General features: G+C 45.1%; 2 protein-coding genes across 2 annotated transcripts in view; one reads left to right on the top strand and one right to left on the bottom strand.

Moving 5' to 3' along the window:
- The window catches only part of SLC26A5 (solute carrier family 26 member 5), a 306,769-nt gene that overhangs the window by 41,420 nt on the left and 243,543 nt on the right, over positions 1–21,806 (top strand). The gene's annotated exons all lie outside the window — the stretch shown is intronic.
- PSMC2 (proteasome 26S subunit, ATPase 2) lies at positions 1,212–19,149 on the bottom strand. Its single transcript, XM_083365890.1, has 12 exons — positions 18,933–19,149; positions 16,702–16,739; positions 15,251–15,332; positions 13,094–13,193; positions 12,070–12,201; positions 10,236–10,308; positions 9,755–9,850; positions 8,391–8,555; positions 6,023–6,110; positions 3,920–4,122; positions 2,331–2,427; positions 1,212–1,561 (listed from the first exon to the last, which is right to left on the bottom strand). The coding sequence occupies exons 1-12, from the start codon at positions 19,000–19,002 to the stop codon at positions 1,404–1,406; spliced, it is 1,302 nt and encodes a 433-aa protein (XP_083222016.1). The 5' UTR covers positions 19,003–19,149; the 3' UTR covers positions 1,212–1,403.

Below are 21,806 nucleotides of genomic sequence, written 5' to 3'. Positions count from 1 at the left end.
CCAACTTTACTAAATAAGCCTTAAGCATCTGGTGCGTGTGTGTGTGTCTCTTCCCCCCACCAAAAAAATACAGTTCCTGCCTTTCTGCTAATGTTTCCAAACCGTTACTTGTCCTGTTGTTAGAATATTATTGTGAGATTAAGCTGGTTTTCTTCCGTGGGTATGTTTAAACCAGAGGATATTGGTGTTGGTCTATTGAAGGCTCTTTACATACGTTTCTTTTACATCTGCAATTTTGAAGGAAACTTGTTAATATTGATAGCTGAAGACTGGGTCCATCCCAAGCGTTTTCTTTTAGCATCAATTGGCGACCTTAAAACAGAAGTTTCTGGAAAGTAACATTTTAAGCTAGTCAGGCCATCCCTCACTCCCACACTCTTTAATAGAAGTTGTACAAAGGACGCAGGACTCCGATGCTCTGCCTTTTTCACATTATATTTTAAAAAAAGAAGCTAGCCTTTTGCAGCTTACGCGGATTGCTAGTGTCAACGTAGACTGCACTGTGAATTCTGATCTCTCTGCAATGTAGACCGTGACTTTTAATGGGCGGGATTTGCATTTAAGACAATATATTCTGTCGACCGCCCATTAGGGCCAAGACTTGTTGCATTTTATAACCGTTTCTTTCAGATGATGAGTCAAAAGTTAAAACCTCTAATAAAAAGATAAAATCTTGACATTTCATTCCCTTGACATGTTTTTTTTTTACGCAGCCAATTCGTTCATGCTGCTATGGGGCTAAATCTACAGATGCACACCATGTTGTGCTTCACCCATTTGCTTGAAACGGGGGGGGGGGGGGTCCAAGCTTGGCAACTTTTAAGTTGTGACTCCCAGAATTCCATACTGGCTGGGGAATTCTGGGAGTTGAAGTCCACAAGTCTTAAAAATTGTCACCCCTGGCTTAGAATGAAGACACTAGCCAGGGTAAAATAACCTTATCTTCTTACTCTAAATTCATCTTCCAATTTTCCTTCCTTTTTTTCTAAAAAATGAATTTCGCCGCTCCTGTGTTCTCCTGGATTCTAGTCCTCAAATCAGCTTGGGGGGGGAAGGATCTCATATACCACTTGCTCCCTTGTAGGGAGAGCTGTCAATGAAGACACCATTGTGCTTTTCTCAATGCTGTCCCTGTCTCAAAAGTTTAAACCGAAAGAGGACTTACATTTGATTCAGAAAGCATTGAATTAAAACACAAGAAGCATTCGAAGTCTGGAGTCCAACTCGGCTTTCACAACCTTTTATTTGAGACTCACAGTAAAGCTAAACGGTTACACTTCCAAAGAACGACCGCCGTGTTAAAGTTGGAATGTTCCTTTTTTTTTCAACTTCTACTAAATCCGGCTACAATACGGCACTTTGCAGAAACCAATTTCTTCTCGAGGGCTCTGACCGACCCAAGATTAGTTGTAGGTCATGTAACGAGGAGTCGCGCTGAACTTGGCGTACGACTTGATGACTTTGTTCACCGCGTCCAGGAAGTCCTTCTCGGTGGCGATTTTTCGCCGCGCCCGGATAGCAAACATACCCGCCTCCGTGCAGACGCTGCGGATTTCGGCACCTGGGGAGGAACACAAAACGGATTTAAAAAGAACACCAAGCATAGTAACAAAGAGCGCGAGAGAGTGACCCAACAAAAACTACAAGGTTAGGAGCCCTGGTGGCCCAGTGGTTAGAACGCAGTATTGCAGGCAGACTCTGCCCGACTGCCAGCAGTTCGATCCGGACTGGATCAAGGTGGACTCAGCCTTCCATCCTTCCAAGGTCGGTAAAAGGAGGATCCAGATCGTTGGGGGCAACAGGCTGACACTGTAAACCGCTTAAAAGAGGGCTGTGAAGCGTTATATAAATGTAGGTGGTATTGCTATCTGTGGCACCTCAGTGGTTAGAAAGCAGTATTACCAGCTAACTGCCCACTGCCAGGAGTTCGATCCCGGCAGGCTCACCAAGGTTGACTCAGCCTTCCGTCCTTGCGAGGTCAGTAAAATGAGGACCCAAATTGTTGCGGGGGGCAATATGCTGACTGTGAACTGCTTAGAGAGGGCTGTAAAGCACCGTGAAGCAGTATGTAAGCACTGTTGCTACTGCTACCTAAGCCGTGGTGACGCAGTGGTTAGAATGCAGTATTGCAGGCAGACTCTGCCCGCATCCTGGAGTTCGATCCTGACCGGCTCAAGGTTGACTCAGCCTTCCAAGGTCGTTAAAAAGGAAGAGCCAGATTGTTGGAGGATACATGCCGACTGCAAACGGTTCAGATCGGGGGCTGTAAAGCCCTGCGAAGCGGTCTATGATTCTTACATGCTAGTGTTATTCCTAATGTTCAAACTTACCAGTGCTATTGGGACACAGCCGAGCCAGCAACTCAAACCTTATGTCTCTTTCAACGCTCATGGAACGGGCGTGGATTTTGAATATGTGAGTTCTTCCCTAAAGAGAGAGACAGAACCAAGCTTTGGTTATGACAGGCACGGAGGAAATAAGTCGGAGGCTTTACCAAATATTGAGCTTCTTGAAAAGGACTGGTGGCTCAGAGAATGAAAATAAATAATAATAATGATGATGATGACGACGATGAAGAAGAAGAAAAGAGAAGTTTGAAAGGGACCTTGGAGGTCATCTAGTCCAACCCCCTGCTCAGGCAGGAAACCCTCTACCATTTCAGACAAATGGCTGTCTAGTTCTCTTCTTCAAAACTTCCAGTCTTGGGACCATTCACAACTTCTGGAGGCAAGGAGTTCCACTGACTTAATTGTTCTCACCGCCAGGAAGTTTCTCCTTAGTTCCAGGTTGCTTCTCTCTTTGGTTAGTTCAAGGAACAGTTGCCCCACTCTTCGTAAGACAGGCAAGGCAGATGAGCTTTGAGCATGCCATTGTGTGCCAGTGAGAAATGGAGAACAGATGAAAGGTGGGTAGGGGTGTGAATAGGTCCAGAGGTTAAAAAAAAAAAAACATGGATAGGCTATACCAGGGGGTAGGCAACCTTGGCTCTTTGATGACTCGTGGACTTCAACTCCCAGAATTCCTGAGCCAGCACCCTTGGCTCTTTGATGACTCGTGGACTTCAATTCATGCTGGCTCAGGAATTCTGGGAATTAAAGTCCACGAGTCATCAAAGAAGCAAGGTTGCCTACCGCCGTTCTAAGAGGTACAGAGCTCAGAGAGTAATACAAAAAGTCTTTTTTTTTCCTCCCACCCAAAGCCACTCCAGTGTAATAATTGTAGAGGGGGTCCTTGACTTACAACATTTAGCGACCTTGACTTACGACAAAGTTACAACGGCACTGAATAAAGTGACATAGGAGCCTCGTTCACACTTAAAAGACCGCTGCGGCATTCCCCAGGGTCGTGTGATCAAAATTTGGGTGCTTGGCAACTAATCCACATTTATGATGGTCGCAGCGTCCCGGGGAATCATGTGATCCCCTTTTAACGACCTTCTGACAGGCAAAGTGAACGTGGGAGGGGGAGAGAGAGAAAGCGGGATTCTTTTAACCGTGACGTCACTAGCTTTTACGAGAAAAGTCGTAAAATGGGGCAAAACTTCGCTTATTCCGCCGGGACCTGAAGACCTGGCTCTTTGAGCTTTCTGGCCTGGACTGAGAGTATTAACTGGGGTTTCAATTGTATTTTAATTGGGGTTTTTATTTCAAGGTTAATGTAATCGTTTTAATTGTTTTTAATTTTTGTAATTTGCTGTATTTTTTTTAAAAAAAAACCTTGTGAACCGCCCTGAGTCCTACGAGAGAAGGGTGGTTGGTATATAAGTCTAATAAAATAAAATAAATAAATAAAACTCAGGGAAAGCCAATTTCTCGCTCAGCAACGCAAATTTGGGGGTCGTTAAGTCGTTAAAGCCCCCTGTGCCGCCCCATCGCCACCACCGTTACCGTTATTATTTAAGAACAAGAGCAGTCTGAACCTCTAGATCCGGAAGGCTGAATTCAATCTTCCGATCTAATCTTCCAGGCCTCATCAAGGCAGGATCCAGAGTATCAGGCCGGTTGGTGGCCATCAACACTTTGATGTTCCCGCGTGGATCAAAGCCGTCGAGTTGGTTGATCAATTCCAGCATGGTGCGCTGCACTTCGTTGTCTCCGCCGGCCCCGTCGTCAAAGCGAGCGCCTAAAAGAGACGGAGCAGTTCAGAACCGTCTCCTGACCGAAGAGGGCCGAACTCAAAAAGCCAGGCGAGTTTTGGATCCCGGGGCTTCGACACGGATTGGTCGCGCTAGGATTTTGGCAAGTGAATTCAGAGCAAATCAGAGCAAGGGTTACTAGCCGGAGGAAAAAGCTTCCTGGGAAAGAAGCAGAGTTTCATTTACGTTGCTAAAAAGACAAAAGAAGAGTCACAGCGAAGGAGTCCAGCGCCCGGGAAGTCAGGAGCAGGGGTCTTCAGACTTGGCCCTTTTAGGACTTGCAGACTTCAACTCCCAGAATTCCTCAGCCAGCATGGGGGAACTATGGCCCCTTCATGACTTGTGGACTTCAACTCCCAGAATTCCTCAGCCAGCATGGGGACACTATACCCCCTTCATGACTCAACTTCAACTCCCAGAATTCCTGAGCCAGCATGGGGGAACTATGGCCCCTTCATGACTCACAGACTTCAACTCCCAGAATTCCTCAGCCAGCATGGGGGAACTATGGCCCCTTCATGACTTGAGGACTTCAACTCCCAGAATTCCTGAGCCAGCGTGGGTGAACTATGGCCCCTTCATGACTCGTGGACTTCAACTCCCAGAATTCCTCAGCCAGCATGGGGGCACTATGGCCCCTTCATGACTTGTGGACTTCAACTCCCAGAATTCCTCAGCCAGCATGGGGACACTATACCCCCTTCATGACTCAACTTCAACTCCCAGAATTCCTGAGCCAGCATGGGGGAACTATGGCCCCTTCATGACTCACAGACTTCAACTCCCAGAATTCCTCAGCCAGCATGGGGGAACTATGGCCCCTTCATGACTTGAGGACTTCAACTCCCAGAATTCCTCAGCCAGCGTGGGTGAACTATGGCCCCTTCATGACTTGTGGACTTCAACTCCCAGAATTCCTCAGCCAGCATGGGGGAACTATGGTCCCTTCATGACTCACAGACTTCAACTCCCAGAATTCCTCAGCCAGCATGGGGGAACTATGGCCCCTTCATGACTTGAGGACTTCAACTCCCAGAATTCCTCAGCCAGCGTGGGGGAAACTATGGCCCCTTCATGACTCGTGGACTTCAACTCCCAGAATTCCTCAGCCAGCATGGGGGAACTATGGCCCCTTCATGACTTGAGGACTTCAACTCCCAGAATTCCTCAGCCAGCGTGGGGGAAACTATGGCCCCTTCATGATTCGTGGACTTCAACTCCCAGAATTCCTCAGCCAGCATGGGGGAACTATGGCCCCTTCATGACTTGTGGACTTCAACTCCCAGAATTCCTCAGCCAGCATGGGGACACTATAGCCCCTTCATGACTCAACTTCAACTCCCAGAATTCCTGAGCCAGCATGGGGGCACTATGGCCCCTTCACGACTCACAGACTTCAACTCCCAGAATTCCTGAGCCAGCATGGGGGCACTATGGCCCCTTCATGACTTGTGGACTTCAACTCCCAGAATTCCTCAGCCAGCGTGGGTGAACTATGGCCCCTTCATGACTTGTGGACTTCAACTCCCAGAATTCCTCAGCCAGGATGGGGGCACTGTGGCCCCTTCATGACTTGAATTCCTCAGCCAGGCACGCTGGCTGAGGAATTCTGGGAGTTGAAGTCCACAAGTCATGAAAGGGCCAAGTTTGAAGACCCCTGATCAGGAGACTCAAAGGAGTATGAACATTTATTGATTAAGTTCTCAACAAGAATCTGCCCCAGTGACCATCAGGGGAAATGCACGGGAATTCAAAATATAAAGGTGGGCTGGATTTAGATCTCTCGTGGGGGCGAAGGGACCCGTGACATACGACACGTTCCCTCGGGATCAGCCTGGCCATCTCCTAACCGACGTTATACGAAGAATGGGAGAAACTGACACCAACCTCCAATCGCATCGATCTCGTCGAAGAAAATGAGGCAGGCCTTTTTCGTCCGCGCCATTTCAAACAGCTCGCGGACCATCCGAGCCCCCTGTAAGAGCGAAGAGGAGGGAAAAGAGGCTAATTTTTTTACCCCTCCTGCGCCCCGATCTGCGACGCCGTTTAAAATGTCAAAAAGCAGGGCCTACATTGCTCTACTTGAATCGACAAGAATAGCCTGAGGTCAAAACCATATATATATCTATATAGCTGGGTTGATTGCGGATATATATATATATATATATATATATATATATATATATATATATATATATATATATATATATATATATATATACATATATATATATATATATATATATATATACATATATATATATATATATATATATATATATATATATATACACATATATATATATATATATATACATACATACATACATACATACATACATATATATATATATATATATATATATATATATATATATATATATATATATAATCATATATATATATCATATATATATATATATATATATCATATATATATATATATATCTGGGTTGATTGCGGATGCTTCCGCATCCGTCGTGAAGATCGTTGTGGTCGAAGTTGGAAGGGACCTCGGAGGTCCTCTAGTCCAACCCCCTGCTCAAGTAGGAGACCCAACACCAGTGATGGCAAACCTTTTACAGACCGAGTGCCCAAACCGCAACCCAAAACCCGCTTACTTATTGCAAAGCGCCAGGGCCGCATCAGCACTGTGGTGCACTCAAGGGAGGGCGGTGTGTGTGGCCCACTGGGTGGGCAAGGCCAGGGTGGTCACAGCAGACTGGGTGGGTGTGGCCAGGTAGGCGTGGCCACCTCAATGCCCTAACACAGACATGTCAAACCCATGACGTCACCCAACGTAGCGGAGCTTTATCCCCATTGCGGGCAATGGGGTGGGTGTGGTTTCCCGATGATGCGTCCGGACCGCGGGCCGGCAGTTTGACACCGCTGCTCTAACACCTCGAGCCGAGCTTGCTAGCCGGCCATTTTGCCTGCTTTGTGCTGGGCGGAGCTGTTGCTCTGGGCGGCGGCAGCGGCGGCACCCTAAGGGACCTGCGCAAGCTGCTGGTGGCGGTGGTACGTGCGCCCACAGAGAGGGCTCTGAGTGCCGCCTCTGGCACGCGTGCCACAGGTTCGCCACCACTGGCTTATACAACACAACCCCTCTCCCTTCTACCACTGATGGTGTCACCTAGTTGGGTCATGAAATGTCTGGAAGGAAACCACCACACTCAGAAACCGTCAAGGACTTACTAACCATGGTTTTATAGGTTAGTAATTGGGTAGCTAATTTGTGGGGGGGGGGCAGGGAGGTGCCTCTGAGCGCCACCTCTGGCACGCAAACTGGGGGCACAAAAATGGGCCACTGTGCCGCAAGGTGCAAAAACAGCCGCCGCACCACAGGGTGAAGATACAAGGCGCCGCACCACGCGAGAACAGTGCCCTGCACGCATGCATGCATGCATGTAAAATGCTTCCCCCTCCCTTTTCTTCCAGTCCACCAATCGACAATGGTCGGTGACCTCTGCTCTGCCACCTCTACTAGAGCTTGGTAGTCGGCCGCTTCGCCTCCTTTGTGCTGGGCGGGGGTCCTGCTCCGGGCAGCGGTGGCAGCCTGATGGCGGCGCACGTGCCAACAGAGAGGGCTCTTGAGTGCCCCCCTCTGGCAGGCGTGCCATAGGCTCGCCACCACCGCCCTATCCCGTTCCCAGACAAAGCGATTCTCCAGTCTCTTCTTCCGAGCCTCTAGGGACGGAGCACCCATATTATTTGAAGGCCAGCCTCCAGGGGAGTGCCATGCGCATCAATCCGGAGCTCGGTTCTCGGCTGCAGAGGCCTTTCCGGAAGGCCTGCAACGGAAAAAATGGAGGTTGGGGATGACGCGTGCAAGTGGCGAGCGGCCGCAGAAGTAGCGGGCTGGCTACAACAGCAAGCAAGGGGTAGCAACACCGCCTCCCCAGCTTGATTTTTAGACGCGCACCTTGCCCCAAAACTAGGGCTCATTTTTTGGGGGGGTAGGACTTATATTAGGCCCACCCACCCACCCTCAAAATCAAGATAGGGCTTATTTTCGGAGCAGGCCTTATTTTCAGGGAAACACGGCAGAGCGGCGTTTCTCAACCTTGCCTGCTTGCAAGAGGGGTGGACTTCAACTCCCAGGATTCCCCCGCTGGCTAGGGAATCCTGGGAGTTGCGAGACCACCCCCTCTTCAAGCAGGCAAGATTGAGAAACGCCGATCTCAAGAGAGTAACCAAACACGGAAATCGTAGAATCCAGCTGGCGAGCTGCTTCTTCTCAAGGTTATCCCCCTACCTCTCCCACGTATTTCTGCACCAGCTCGGACCCAATCACTCGGATGAAGCAAGCGTCCGTCCTGTTCGCGACAGCTCGGGCGCAAAGGGTTTTGCCGGTCCCAGGTGGGCCAAAGAGGAGGACTCCTTTGGGGGGTTCAATGCCGAGATTGACAAACCGCTCCGGCTGCAAATCGTAAGGGGGGGGGAAGAGAGAGAGAGAGAGAGAGAGAGAGAGAGAGAGAGAGAAAAGACAACACAAAAAATTGGGATTAAGATCTGTAGAACGTTCACAATTCCTTCAATGACTTCGACCAGCAAATGCACCAGAGCAAAGAGCTTGCCAGATGGAGTCAAAGATGGGCATTAAGGCTATTTAAAAGACCAAGGCCGCTCTTTCCAAGACAGCAAAGTCCACATTTTGGACAGAGAGGACGGCCGGTTTGAAAGAGGGGTCGAAGAGGCCATCTGGGTCAAAACTGAACAGCCCTCCCTCAACAGAGGGGGAGGGATACGACATCATCTTGAGCCTTGGTGGAGCAGTGGGCTAATGCCTCCTTAAGTAACACCAGCTGCCTGCAATTAGTGCAGGTTCGCGTCCCACCAGGCTCAAGGTTGACTCAGCCTTCCATCCTTCCCAGGTAGGTAAAATGAGGACCCAGATTGTTGGGGGCAATTAAGCTGACTTTGTAATAATGCCGCTTGGGGTGTGTGTGAAAGCCCTAACAAGCAGGCATATACATAGAATGAAGGCTACTGCTAAGCTTGTAAGCCGCCCTGAGTCTTCGGAGAAGGGCGGGATATAAATGGAATTAAAATAAATAAAATAAATAAATCTATCTCCAGTCTACAACGCGGTCCTTTCAGCGGTTCCAAGAAGGCTCCACGCCCATTTGCACACCTACTCAGGTGACCCTGGAGACACAGGAAAACCTCCAGGTGGCCTCAACGGGCTCTCTAAAAGAAGGCAAATGACCAGCTGTCTGCAAGGGGTATAAATCCTTCCGTTTTCCCCACCATCCGGTCAGAGTTGAAGAAGCTTCTTGGAGGAGAAGCGAAACGCCCTCAAAGGCAAAACAAGGAAGTCCAGTTGCCTCCTGAAAAAAACGCATCTTTGGGATAACCACCAGGTGCTTATTAGTGCCTTTCACTGATTCACTGATGTTTGATCTGTTTCTCCTAGCTAAGCAAGATATTGAAGCCAGCAACCCACCATGACGTCTGAACCTGTCTTGCTTAGGACAGGAACAAGCCACAGGGCCTTATCCAGGCGCCCCAATAAGCGAACTGCAGGAGGAGCATCCGTTTTGTGCCCTTCCTGCTGGTCAAAGTCAAGTCTACGGCAGGCGGTCCATTTACGACCGAGTGGAAATGTTTCGTCCTTACGTGAAGCAAAGGGGTTTCCACCACCTCCCTCAGCTTCTCAATCTGCTCTTTGCATCCTCCCACGTCGCTGTACGTGACATCAGGCTTCTCCTCCACCTGAGGGACCAAACAGACATCCGTCAGGCATCAGAAGTTTCATAGATCTTCAGACAGATGGAAAAAGTTGGAGGAGGAGGAGGAGGAGGAGGAGGAGGAGGAGGAGGAGGAGACGAAGAAGAAGAAGAAGAAGAAGAAGAAGAAGAAGAAGAAGAAGAAGAAGAAGAAGAAGAAGAAGAAGAAGAAGAAGAAGAAGAAGAAGTAGAAGCAGGAGAAGCAGGAGAAGGAGAAGAAGAAGAAGGAGAAGGAGAAGAAGGAGAAGGAGGAGAAGAAGGAGGAGGAGGAGGAGGAGGAGGAGGAGGAGGAGGAGGAGGAGAAGAAGAAGAAGAAGAAGAAGAAGAAGAAGAAGAAGAAGAAGAAAACATTATTAAGAGATAGTCTTCACCTGCATCATAGTGACTGTTGGGTCAATCTTTGGAGGTAAAGGGATGTGGATCTGATATTTGTTTCTGTCCACACTGCAGAGAGAACGGAAATGCCGTATTTTGAATATGCCTTTTTAAAGCCCTCCAAAAACATTCCTCCACCTTAGGAAAGTGACTGTGCATGCCAAATATTGACACAGTAACCCAACAGAGCTGCAAGGCAAGCGTCGATAATATCAGCATCAGAATTAACCTCAAATTTCCCCATTTTTGCTACGCCTTCTTGCAGCTGAGATATTTTAGAGTGGGCTAGTATTCCAGAAGAAAGCAGAACTGACTGCCAGTTCTAGCTAGATATTGCAATAATTATGGGACGGGGTGGGATTTTTATAAATGGACTTCAATTTTTAATCTGTATTAATTTATTATGGGCATTGTTTAATCACGTTTTAATAATTTTTAATTTTTGTATCTAGTTTTTATGTATTGCCCTGTTCACCGCCCTGAGTCCTTCGGGAGAAGGGCGGTATATAAATTAAATAAATAAATAAATAAATAAATAAATAAATAAATAAATAAATAAATAAATAAATAAATAGAGCTGGGTTGCATTTTGCACCCTAATGACCACATTACAGGCAGATGAAGATGGCAACTAGTTCAAAAGGCCACAGTTAGCTTGGAATGACCCCCCAATAACATAAATCAGACTTTTGAAATATTTGGCGTTATCAGCTGTATTCCAAATGGAACTGTTTATTAAACTCTTCTCTTCTTTACAGAATTACAAAATAACAAGAGTTGGAAGGGACCTTGGAGGTCATCTAGTCCCACCCCCTCCTCAGGCAGGAAACCCTATACCATTTCAGACAAATGGTTGTCCAATCTCTTCTTAAAAACTTCCAGTGTTGGAGCATTCACCGCTTCTGAAGGCAGGCGGTTCCACTGGTTAATTGTCCTCCCTGTCAGGAAGTTTCTCCTCAGTTCTGGGTTGCTTCTCTCCTTGATGAGTTTCCATCCGTTGCTTCTTTTCCTGCCTTCAGGCGCTTTGGAGAAGAGCTTGACTCCCTCTCCTTTGGGGCAGCCCCTGAGATACTGGAACGCTGCTATCGTGTCACCCCTAGTCCTTCTTTTCATTTTTTTCCCCTCATTTCTTTTCTTTCCTTGACCTGGCTCTCCCTAGATGCTTTCTGCTACCTTGACCATTATCTTAAATGTAGCATTGGCTAAATGAATGGATGTAAGCCGAGTATGAGGGATGCGGTGGCTCAGTGGGTTAGGACGCTGAGCTTGTCGATCAGAAGGTCGGCAGTTTGGCAGGTCGAATCCCGAGTGCTGCGTAACAGAGTGAGCGCCTGTTACTCGTCCCAGCTTCTGCCAACCTAGCAGTTCGAAAGCACGTAAAAATGCAAGTAGAAAAATAGGGACCACTCCGGTGGGAAGGTAACAGCGTTCCGTTGGCGTCTAGTCCTACCGGCCACATGACCGCGGAGACGTCCTCGGACAAGCGCCGGCTCTTCGGCTTTGAAACGGAGATGAGCACCGGCCCCTAGAGTCAGAAACGACTAGCACGCATGTGCGGGGGAACCTTTACTTTAAGACAAGTATTACCTACAGTCTACTCTAAAGGCTTGGTTTGCATGTGCATCCTAGTGGGACAAATCCAAAAATGCACGTGTTTTTAATATTAAGGTTTTTCCAATACTTAACTGTACTGAGAATTGTATTATCATACGCAGAGAGAGGTAAATTGGGGGCAGAACTGCAATGTGAAATAGACCCCACAAAATTATATTTTTAAGATACAGCGACATTTACGGTTGAAGAATCCCCAAAAGACAAAAGCCGACTCACCCGACTCTCATTCCTTCTTCAATGTCAGTGGGCGCCACTTGGTCGCTGAGGTCCACCACAAACTTGGCAAACTGTTTGACGTTGATGATATACTTGGGGTCCTCAGAATCCGCGTTGATGATCTTTGTGCACCTAAGCCGAGGAGGAAATGGAACCAGCAAAATAAAAATGCCTCGTCACTAGTTAACGCAGCCGTAGCCGTGACAGCAGCAGTCAAGGAAAGCAATATACACTGAAAGAGCTTTCCTGTGTTATTCCCATCCGCCCCTTGGATTTATTTTTTTAAAAAACCCTCTAGGACGAGCACCGTGTCAAATTGATTAAATGGGTCAGCTTCTGCTAGTTGCGACCAATTCTGAGGCAAAAGGTTTGTGAAATTAGGCGATCAAACCGGTCGGTCCTAGAGGAGATCCACCCTGACTGCTCTTTAGAAGGCCAGATCCTGAAGTGGAAACTCAAATACTTTGGCCACCTAATGAGAAGGAAGGACTCACTGGAGAAGAGCCTCATGCTGGGAAAGGTTGAGGGCAAGAGAAGAAGGGGACGACGGAGAAGGAGGTGGCTGGATGGAGTCACCAAAGCAGTAGGCGTGAGCTTAAATGGACTCCAGAAGATGGTAGAGGACTGGAAGGCCTGGAGGAACGTTGTCCATGGGGTCACGAGGGGTCGGACACGACTTCACAGTTAACAACAACAACAAAGCAATCTTCTGGGGACCGGCTCCTTGCACAGGCCAAGATCCTCACCATCTTTTTGAAAGACGGCCTTACGTTGGAAACCTTGAGGTGGTCTGAAAAAACTGGGGATTTCTCAACCTGGAAAAAAAAACCCATCTATATGATTGCTATTGATTTGATGGCACGCAATCAGTGAATTATATCGAAAGCTCCCCAAGATAACGTCACTCTTTTAACGAAAAGTATGTGTCGTGCTCAAGAGACAAAAGACTACTTCTCTTAAGAGAGCTTGGTTGCATCACTGACTGGACAAGAAAGTTGTTATTTATTATTATATTATGATATACCTGGCCACCTGCAGTGGCTGCTCACTCTGAAGAGTTTGTTTATCAGCAGCTAGATCCCAAAGCGCCGGTGGTGCCAAGCCAGTGTCTGATTCTTTAATGCCTACAAGAGGAAGAAGAAGAGATTAAAGGAGTCATTTTGAAAATACAGATAAGCACAATAATGCAGCTGACAAAAGTGAGAAAGAACCTGTGGCCTGGAGGTTAAAACAACTGCCTAACGTGCAAAGCAGCCCACGTTCAAATCTCAGAAGTGTGTGGCTGGCTGATGAGAGCAAAGAAGCTTGAAATAGCTGTATCAGTCTCCCTTTAAGTCAGCAATCCAAATTTAGTTAATACAAACAATTGTCGTAGTTGCAACTGCTGCCTGTGGATGGCCCTAGTTTGGGCTGATACAGGCAAAAGATTTCACCCATATTTGGGTCGACGAGGTGCTCAAAACACTCAAGACATACATACATACATGTGTGTGTGTGTGTCTGTACATACACACACATATTATTAAATAAATTTGGATTGCTGACAAAGAATTAAAGGGAGACTAATATAGCTATTTCAAGCTTCTTTGTTCTCATCAGTCAGCCCACCCTTCTGAGATTCGAATCTGGGCTGTGTGTGTGTGTGTGTGTGTGTGTGTGTGTGTATAAAAAGTGTTTGTTAAGTATTTAGAATACCTTGCTAGGCCCCAAACACGGGGCAAATCTTATTTCCTGTTTCAGCCTAACTCAAGGCCATCAACAGGCTGTAGTCACACAGTGACAGCTCATATTTGTGTAAATTTTTTGGATTGCTAACAAAGAATTAAAGGGAGACTGATATAGCTATTTCAAACTTATTTGTTCTTATCAGCCAGCCATATATATATATATATATATTTATGTATGTATGTATGTATGTATGTATATATATATATATATATATATATATATATATATATATATATATATATATATATATATATATATATATATATATATATATATATATATATATATATATATATATATATATATATATATATATTTATGTATGTATGTATGTATGTATGTATGTATATATATATGTCGGGACGCGGTGGCTCAGTGGGTTAGGACGCTGAGCTTGTTGTCGATCAGAAGGTTGGCAGTTTGGCGGGTCGAATCCCGAGTGCCGCGTAGCAGAGTGAGCGCCTGTTACTCGTCCCAGCTTCTGCCCACCTAGCAGTTCGAAAGCACGTAAAAATGCAAGTAGAAAAATAGGGACCACTACGTTGGGAAGGTAACAGCGTTCCGTGCGCCTTTGGCGTCTAGTCATGCCGGCCACATGACCACGGAGACATCCTCGGACAAGCGCTGGCTCTTCGGCTTTGAAACGGAGATGAGCACCGGCCCCTAGAGTCGGAAACGACTAGCACGTATGTGCGGGGGAACCTTTACCTTTATATATATATGTATATGTATATGTATACATACATAAACATACATACGTATTTATATACACATACATATATATACATATATACATACACACACACAAGCACTAACTACAGCAAATTTAGAACTGCCAAGTCAACTCCAATGTGACAAAAATAAATCTTCTTTTAAAGTCAAGGCTGTAACAGGGTCAAAAGCAAAGGTCGCCAAGCTTGGCAACTTATGGCCTTGTGGACTTCAACTCCCAGAATTCCTCAGGCAACCATGCAGGAGAGGGCCTGCGGATGTTCCAAGTCAAAACAGTTTGAAAATCTTACAAGGTGAACAGAAAACATTTGAGCACTTTTTACAAATTGTACCCAGAAAAGTCATTCTTTAGTAGATTCAAACTGAGGCGTCCCAGATCCTAAATCTTACTCTTACAACTAGGTTTACTATGCCAGTTTTCCCCTGGAGATTCTTGTTATTCTTATTTTCAATGCCAACATTCTCAAGATTACGGTTAAAGCATCTTCCCTTATCTGACTCCACCTTCTCTACTTCCCCTTTTTTCTGTTGACGAAGTCCTTTTAATTTGTTTTCTTTTGCTTAACCTTCCCTTCCTCTTTTGAACTTTCCTGGAGAGTTGCCACAATGGGAAGTTCAGCCCACTGAACAGTCAAGGCCAGAAACTGTCAAGGCCACCATCAGACAGATTACTGCTTCTAAAGCACTAAAAGTGTGTGTGTGTGTGGAGACGAGGAAGTACCTGTGAGTTCATTAATTTTCTTAAGCAACTGTTGAATGTCATCTTCCACTTGTTTGATTTGCCTTGAGTACGTGCTCTGGCCCTGGATTTGAAAAAAAAGATTGGGGGGGGGAAAAAAGAGGACTATTTGTGTTACTACAACCTTATGCAATCTATCCCCATTCCTGTGATGTAAGACTTTACTAAGTTGACCGTTGTCTAACCTTGGCCCATTGTAAGTGGTTCTTTCCAAGCTCTGACACTAAATGCTAAAGAATGAAGCCGAGAACCCCTGCGACCAAACACAGGCACTGCGTGTTTGAGCCTCAGCCCAATGTTTATTTAATGTCTGCTAAGACCTACTTTGTTTAGAATAGGAAGGTAAGAATATGAACACATAACAAGCTCTTCTCCAAAGCCTCTGAAGGCAGGACAAGAAACAACGGATGGAAACTAATCAAAGAGAGAAGCAACCGAGAACTAAGGAGAAACTTCCTGACAGTTAGAACAATTAACCAGTGGAACAACTCCGCCATCAGAAGTTGTGAATGCTCCAACACTGGAAGTTTTTAAGATGAGACTGGACAGCCCTTTGTCTGAAATGGTATAGGGTTTCCTGCCTGAGCAGGGGGTTGGACTAGATGACCTCCAAGGTCCCTTCCAACTACTTCTTCTTCTTCTTCATTATTATTATTATTATTATTATTATTATTATTATTATTATTATTATTAATATTATTATTATTATTTACATTTTCCTGCAGGCATTATCAAAAAGGTCAAAATTCATGTGGGAGCTAAAATATATGGACCTAGAAAGATAAATACATCCTCGGGGTGCCGACGTCTTCTCTAAAACTGCAGATACCTTGGCAGATAAGATGCTACCATTCAGACATCAGAGGGGTCAACTCCACAGCACCTGAACAGGGCTGTGGTATTAAGATTAATCTAACAGTTTCTAAAGAAAAACAGGGTGGTGTGGTTGATACAATCTGCAAGTCCAAATGACAAGACTAAATTCATCCCAGATTTACCAGGAGATGAATGTAGATTTCACGGTGTAAATAGAAGCCTATGTTTCTGATCATCCAGAAACTCGTTGCAAGAATCTTCGAACTACATTTAATCACCTTTTTTTTGATAAAAGACTCTCTCTGTACTTAACTGTCGCTTCTTTTTAAATTCCTCTTCCCCCCACCACAACTAATATTCTGTCTCTATGTGTAAAAAATATTCAGAGGATAATATTCCCATACCCTATCACATGGAAAGTGAAATAAGAAAATATATTTGACAACCAATTAGTCTTTCAAGAGGCCATAAAGTTCTATCTCATTTAAAGTCGCAAAAAAATTAATGTGAATGTTCCTCTGGAAGCTTTATCAATTTGTTTACTGCAGATGCTTCCAAAATATTTTATGACAACCAGTTCTCAAAGTAATCCTAAAAGTGCTACATGGAGTACTTACGTAAGTTTTCAACAGGGCAATGTCACCTTCATCCAAAGCTGAGGGACATAAGAGAGACAATTTAGAAAAATAAATGAATGACTTTTTACTTTTCCCCAATAGAAAACCAGGTTATTACAGTCAAACCATTTTATGATCACGTACTACTATATAACCTTAAACAACAACAAAACTCTCTGGAACTTTGTTCCATTGTTTCATCTTCTACATAGAGAATGGTTTGGGGCAAGAAGATATTGGTTCACCTACAGCTCAATACTATAGGTAATTCCGGGATATAACCCAAGTACAATTGCAACGACGTGTAAATGGGGCTTATGGTTGCATTCAGCCAGAGTTTTGTTCCGTATGGTGTTAACCTTGTAAACTCTTAAAAGTTTCCTCTTTCCGCTACGTATTCAAGATGGACTGTGATTAATATTTATGTTACTTATACGTAAGGGTGTAGGTTTATACATGTTGTATATAGCAGGCTACGTATGTGTACACTTTGAGAACAAGCAACTAAATTTCATTTTTAATGTGTGTCAATGTGCCCACAGTAAAAACATGACTGTAAAGGTTATCTATCTATCATTATCTGTCTTATCATTATCATTATCTATGTATCTACACAGGGACGCGGTGGCTCAGTGGGTTAGGACGCTGAGCTTGTCGATCAGAAGGTCGGCAGTTTGGCAGGTCAAATCCCGAGTGCCACGTAACCAGGGCTTTTTATGTCATAGAACGCTCAGAACGAAGTTCCGGCACCTTTTTTTGGATGGAACCTTGTAGGATACTCAAGGTGGGTTGTATGACATGTGTGAGTTCCGGCACCTTTTTCTTTTACAAAAAAAGCACTGCACGTAACAAGAGTGAGCGCCTGTTATGCGTCCCAGCTTCTGCCAACCTAGCAGTTCGAAAGCACGTAAAAATGCAAGTAGGAAAATAGGGACCACTCCGGTGGGAAGGTAACAGTGTTCCCTGCGCCTTTGGCGTCTAGTCATGCCGGCCACATGACCACGGAGACGTCCTCGGACAAACGCTGGCTCTTCAGCTTTGAAACGGAGATGAGCACTGGCCCCTAGAGTCTGAAATGACTAGCACGCATGTGCGGGGGAACCTTTACCTTTATGTATCTATCATTATCTATGTATCTATCATTATCTCTCTATCATCTCTCTATCCATCTATCATTATCTATGTATCTATCATTATCTATGTATGTATCATTATCTCTCATCTCTCTATCCATCATTATCTATCATTATCTATCTCATCTCTCATCTATCTCTATTTCATTTCATCTATCTATCATCTCTCTATCCATCATTATCTATCTATGCATCTATCATTATATCATCTCTCTCTCATCTATCTATCTATCATCTATCTATCCATCATTATCTATCTATGCATCTATCATTATCTATATCATCTCTCTCTATTTCATCTCATCTATCTATCTATATATATATATCTATCATCTCTCTATCCATCATTATCTATCTATGCATCTATCATTATCTATATCATCTCTCTCTCTATTTCATCTCATCTATCTATCATCTATCTATCTATCTATCTATCTATCTATCTATCTCTCTATCCATCATTATCTATCTATGCATCTATCATTATCTATATCATCTCTCTCTCTATTTCATCTCATCTATCTATCTATCTATATCTATCATCTCTCTATCCATCATTATCTATCTATGCATCTATCATTATCTATATCATCTCTCTCTATTTCATCTCATCTATCTATCTATCTATCTATCTATCCATCGCACAGGAGTTTACGGGAAACGTGGATTTATTTATACAAATGCCCTTCTTTAGCCAGCCTGGGCTACTACTATCCAGCCAATCTCAGGCTCACATTTAGGGATGGGGAGGGGGCGACTGGCCTTCTCCCAAGGAGCCCAGCCAGCCTCGTGCCCCTAAGCCCGGAAAGGATGGGAAGGAGACGCGCCTTTCACTTCCAGCGCGTGACTCTCCCCTACGGCCGCATTCACACACCACGCCAGACCCGTGTCTAGGCCTTTTCGCCTTAAGCTTCCCGAGAAACGGCACCACAAACCGGCTTCCCGCAAAAGCACGTTCGCGAAGCGGCCCAAGCCAGCTTGCGTGTCCGCATCTACGGGCGAGGTTCCCCTCGACCTGCTTTTAACAAAAGGGTCGTGTGAAGGCAGTCGCCTTAGAGGGAGGGGCCCAGGCCTGGGGTGGGTGGGTGAAATTCTTACCCCGGATAGGCTTATCCTCCTTCTCCTCCTCTTTGGTTTTGCGCTGATCGGCCCCCAAATAATCCGGCATCGCGGCTTCCCCCACACAGTAGGCCCCAACACCGAAACCCGAATTAAATTAACTTTTCCCTTACGGCGCATGCGCAAAAGCTACCGGCCTAGCGGCTTGCATGACGCAGCACGTGGCTTTCCTTCCCTTTCCGCGGCTCAGCGGAAAGGCCCCGCCGGAAGTCGCGCCTGGGGGAAGCAAATAAAGGTGGGAACTACTCTATGATCCTCCCCCCCACCTCTACGCAGATACACACCGCGTTACGTAAGCAGCTTGCTTTTCTTCCCTTCCGCGGCTCAGCGGAAAGGCTCCGCCGGAAGTCGCGCGTGGGGGAAGCAAATAAAGGACGGACCTACTCTATGATTTTTTTCCCCTCCTTCGCCCTCCTTCCCCCCCCCCGCCCTTTCCCTGGACCAGTTGTAGTCATGAAAATTGGGAGGAAAACGGGATTTTTTCCCCCATTTCCCCCTCCCCAAACGGCTTTGGGAAAAACGGGGGGGAGGGACTGGTTTTTCCTCCCAATTTTCCCGGTTTTTTCCCAGGCCTTCCCGTCTCTAATCTTCCCTAGAGAAATGGGAGACCGTTGTGTTTTGCTTTCATTTGGAGTATTAACCCTTGGGGACATACATTCACTGGAGAAGGATGTGGCAAAAATGGATAACTCTGAACTGAAATCTAATCTTGTAATGGGGAGGATGTGGGTGGGTGTGATTGTGTTGCACATATAATAATAATAATGATAATGATAATGATAATAATAATAATAATAATAATAATAATAAGTTGGAAGGGACCTTGGAGGTCATCTAGTCCAACCCCCTGCTAAGGCAGGAAACCCTATAGCACTTCAGAGAAATGGCTGTCCAGTCTCTTCTTAAAAACTTCCAGTGTTGGAGCATCCACCGCTTCTGGAGGCAGGTTGTTCCACTGGTTCGTTGTTCTAACTGTCAGGAAGTTTCTCCTTAGTTCTAGGTTGCTTCTCTCCTTGCTTAGTTTCCATCCATCGCTTCTTGTCCTGCCTTCAGGTGCTTTGGAGAATAGCTTGGCTCCCTCTTCTTTGGGGCAGCCCCTGAGATATTGGAACACTGCTATCATGTCACCCCTCACCCTTCTCTTCGTTAAACTACACATACCCAATTCCAGCAACCGTTACCTATATGTTTTAGCCTCCAGCCCCCTAATCATCTTTGTTGCTCTTCTCTGTACTCTTTCTAGAGTCTTGACATCTTTTTTACATCGTGGTGACGATGTAAAATAGAGAGATCTAGATACCTGTATCTAGAATAGATAGACACAATTGTATATAGACATAAACTAGTGTATATGTGTGTTTATTTTGCTTTCTTGGGTTATTAATGCTTGGTGAAATGCCTCCACTGGAGAAAGATTTTTCAAAATTTAAACTGACATCTAATCCTGTAATGGGGAGGAGGTCTCTGTGTGTGTGTGTGTGTGTGTGATTGTGTGACACGTCTAGACACCTATATCTAGATACACAAACACAAATCATAGAGATTGTAAGTATACACATATATTCTAGTGTATGTGCATGTATATGAGAGATAATTTTATATTTTATTCCAGATATTTAAATTAAGATACTTAGCCTTTATTTTAAGATATTTAAATTAAGATATTTAAGATAATTTGGTGTTAAAGGCATCCGGCTAGAAATCAAGAGAAAGTGAGTTCTAGTCCTGCCTTAGGCAGGAGAAGTCAGCTGGGTGCCCTTGGGCCAGCCACTTTCTCTCAGCCCTAGGAAGGAGGCAATGGCCAACCACTCCTGAAACATTGCCAAAAAAACCCTGCAGGAATTTGTCCAGGCAGTCTCAAGAGTCTCACACACTGTTGAAGGAAAGGCAAATCAATTATGTGCCTATACAAAAAGAAAAAGATATCTTGACACCTGTGTTTTGGTGTACTTGTGTTGTGTGTATGTTTTCCTTTGGTTAAAGCAATGTGGCTGGCTGGGGGGAATTCTAGCAGTTGACATCCACCCTTCTTGAAGTTGTCAAGGTTACAAATCCTGGGTTAAAGCAGTGAGAACTGACAGATAAAACTTAATTTTCTCCTCTTCATTTGAAAACCCAAATCCAACCCAATTGAAGGGGCGGCAAAGCCCTCCTCTTCATCAGGCCATTCAATAACAGTAGCAGAGTTGGAAGGGACCTTGGTGGTCATCTAGTCCAACCCCCCCCCTGCTCAAGACCTCATGCCATTTCAGACAAGTGGCTATCCAGTCTCCTCTTAAAAACTTCCAGTGTTGGAGCATTCACGGCTTCTGGAGGCAGGTTGTTCCACTGGTTAATTGTTCTGACTGTCAGGAAATTCCTCCTTAGTTCTCCTTCATTAGTTTCCATCCGTTGCTTCTTGTCCTGCCTTCAGGTGCTTTTTTCTTTCACTTTTTTCCCCCTTTTGTTTCCCTCCCCCCCTCCATCTCATCCCACTGAGACCCAAACTCTTCCAGTGGGCAAAGAGAGAGAGAGAGAGAACGTGTGAGAAAGAGAGAGAAAGAGAGGTAAAAGAGAAAGAGAGAAGGAAAAGAGAAAGTAGAGAGAAGGAAAAAGAAAGAGAGGAAATAGAAATAGAGAGAGAGAGAAAGAGAGAAAGAAAAACAGGAGAGAAAGAGAAGGAAAAGAGAAAGAGAGAGAGAAAGAAAAAAGAGAGAGAGAAGGGAAGGTGAAATAAAGAAAAAAGGATAAGAGAGAGAGAAAGAGAAAGAAAAGAGAAAAAGAGAGAGAAGGAAAAGAGAGAGAGAAAAAGAAAGAAAAGGAAGAAGAGAAAGAAAGAGAAGGAAAAGAAAGAAAAGAGAAAGAGAAAAAAGG

This window comes from Vipera ursinii (genome assembly GCF_947247035.1).
Source record: "Vipera ursinii genome assembly, chromosome: 6".
NCBI lineage: Eukaryota > Metazoa > Chordata > Lepidosauria > Squamata > Viperidae > Vipera > Vipera ursinii.
Note: the sequence above shows the minus strand (reverse complement) of the source record. Positions and strands in the feature narration are given on the sequence as shown.

Bases quoted from the DNA above. Each gene is read 5' to 3' on its own strand.
- PSMC2 (XM_083365890.1), bottom strand. From the start codon at position 19,002: ATGCCGGATTATTTGGGGGCCGATCAGCGCAAAACCAAAGAGGAGGAG. The intron at 12,202-13,093 runs GTATATCATAAT...TCCTCGGCTTAG, and splicing joins CAGCCACTGCAGGTGGCCAG to GTGCACAAAGATCATCAACG. The intron at 9,851-10,235 runs GTGAAGACTATC...TTGGTCCCTCAG, and splicing joins CAACAGTCACTATGATGCAG to GTGGAGGAGAAGCCTGATGT.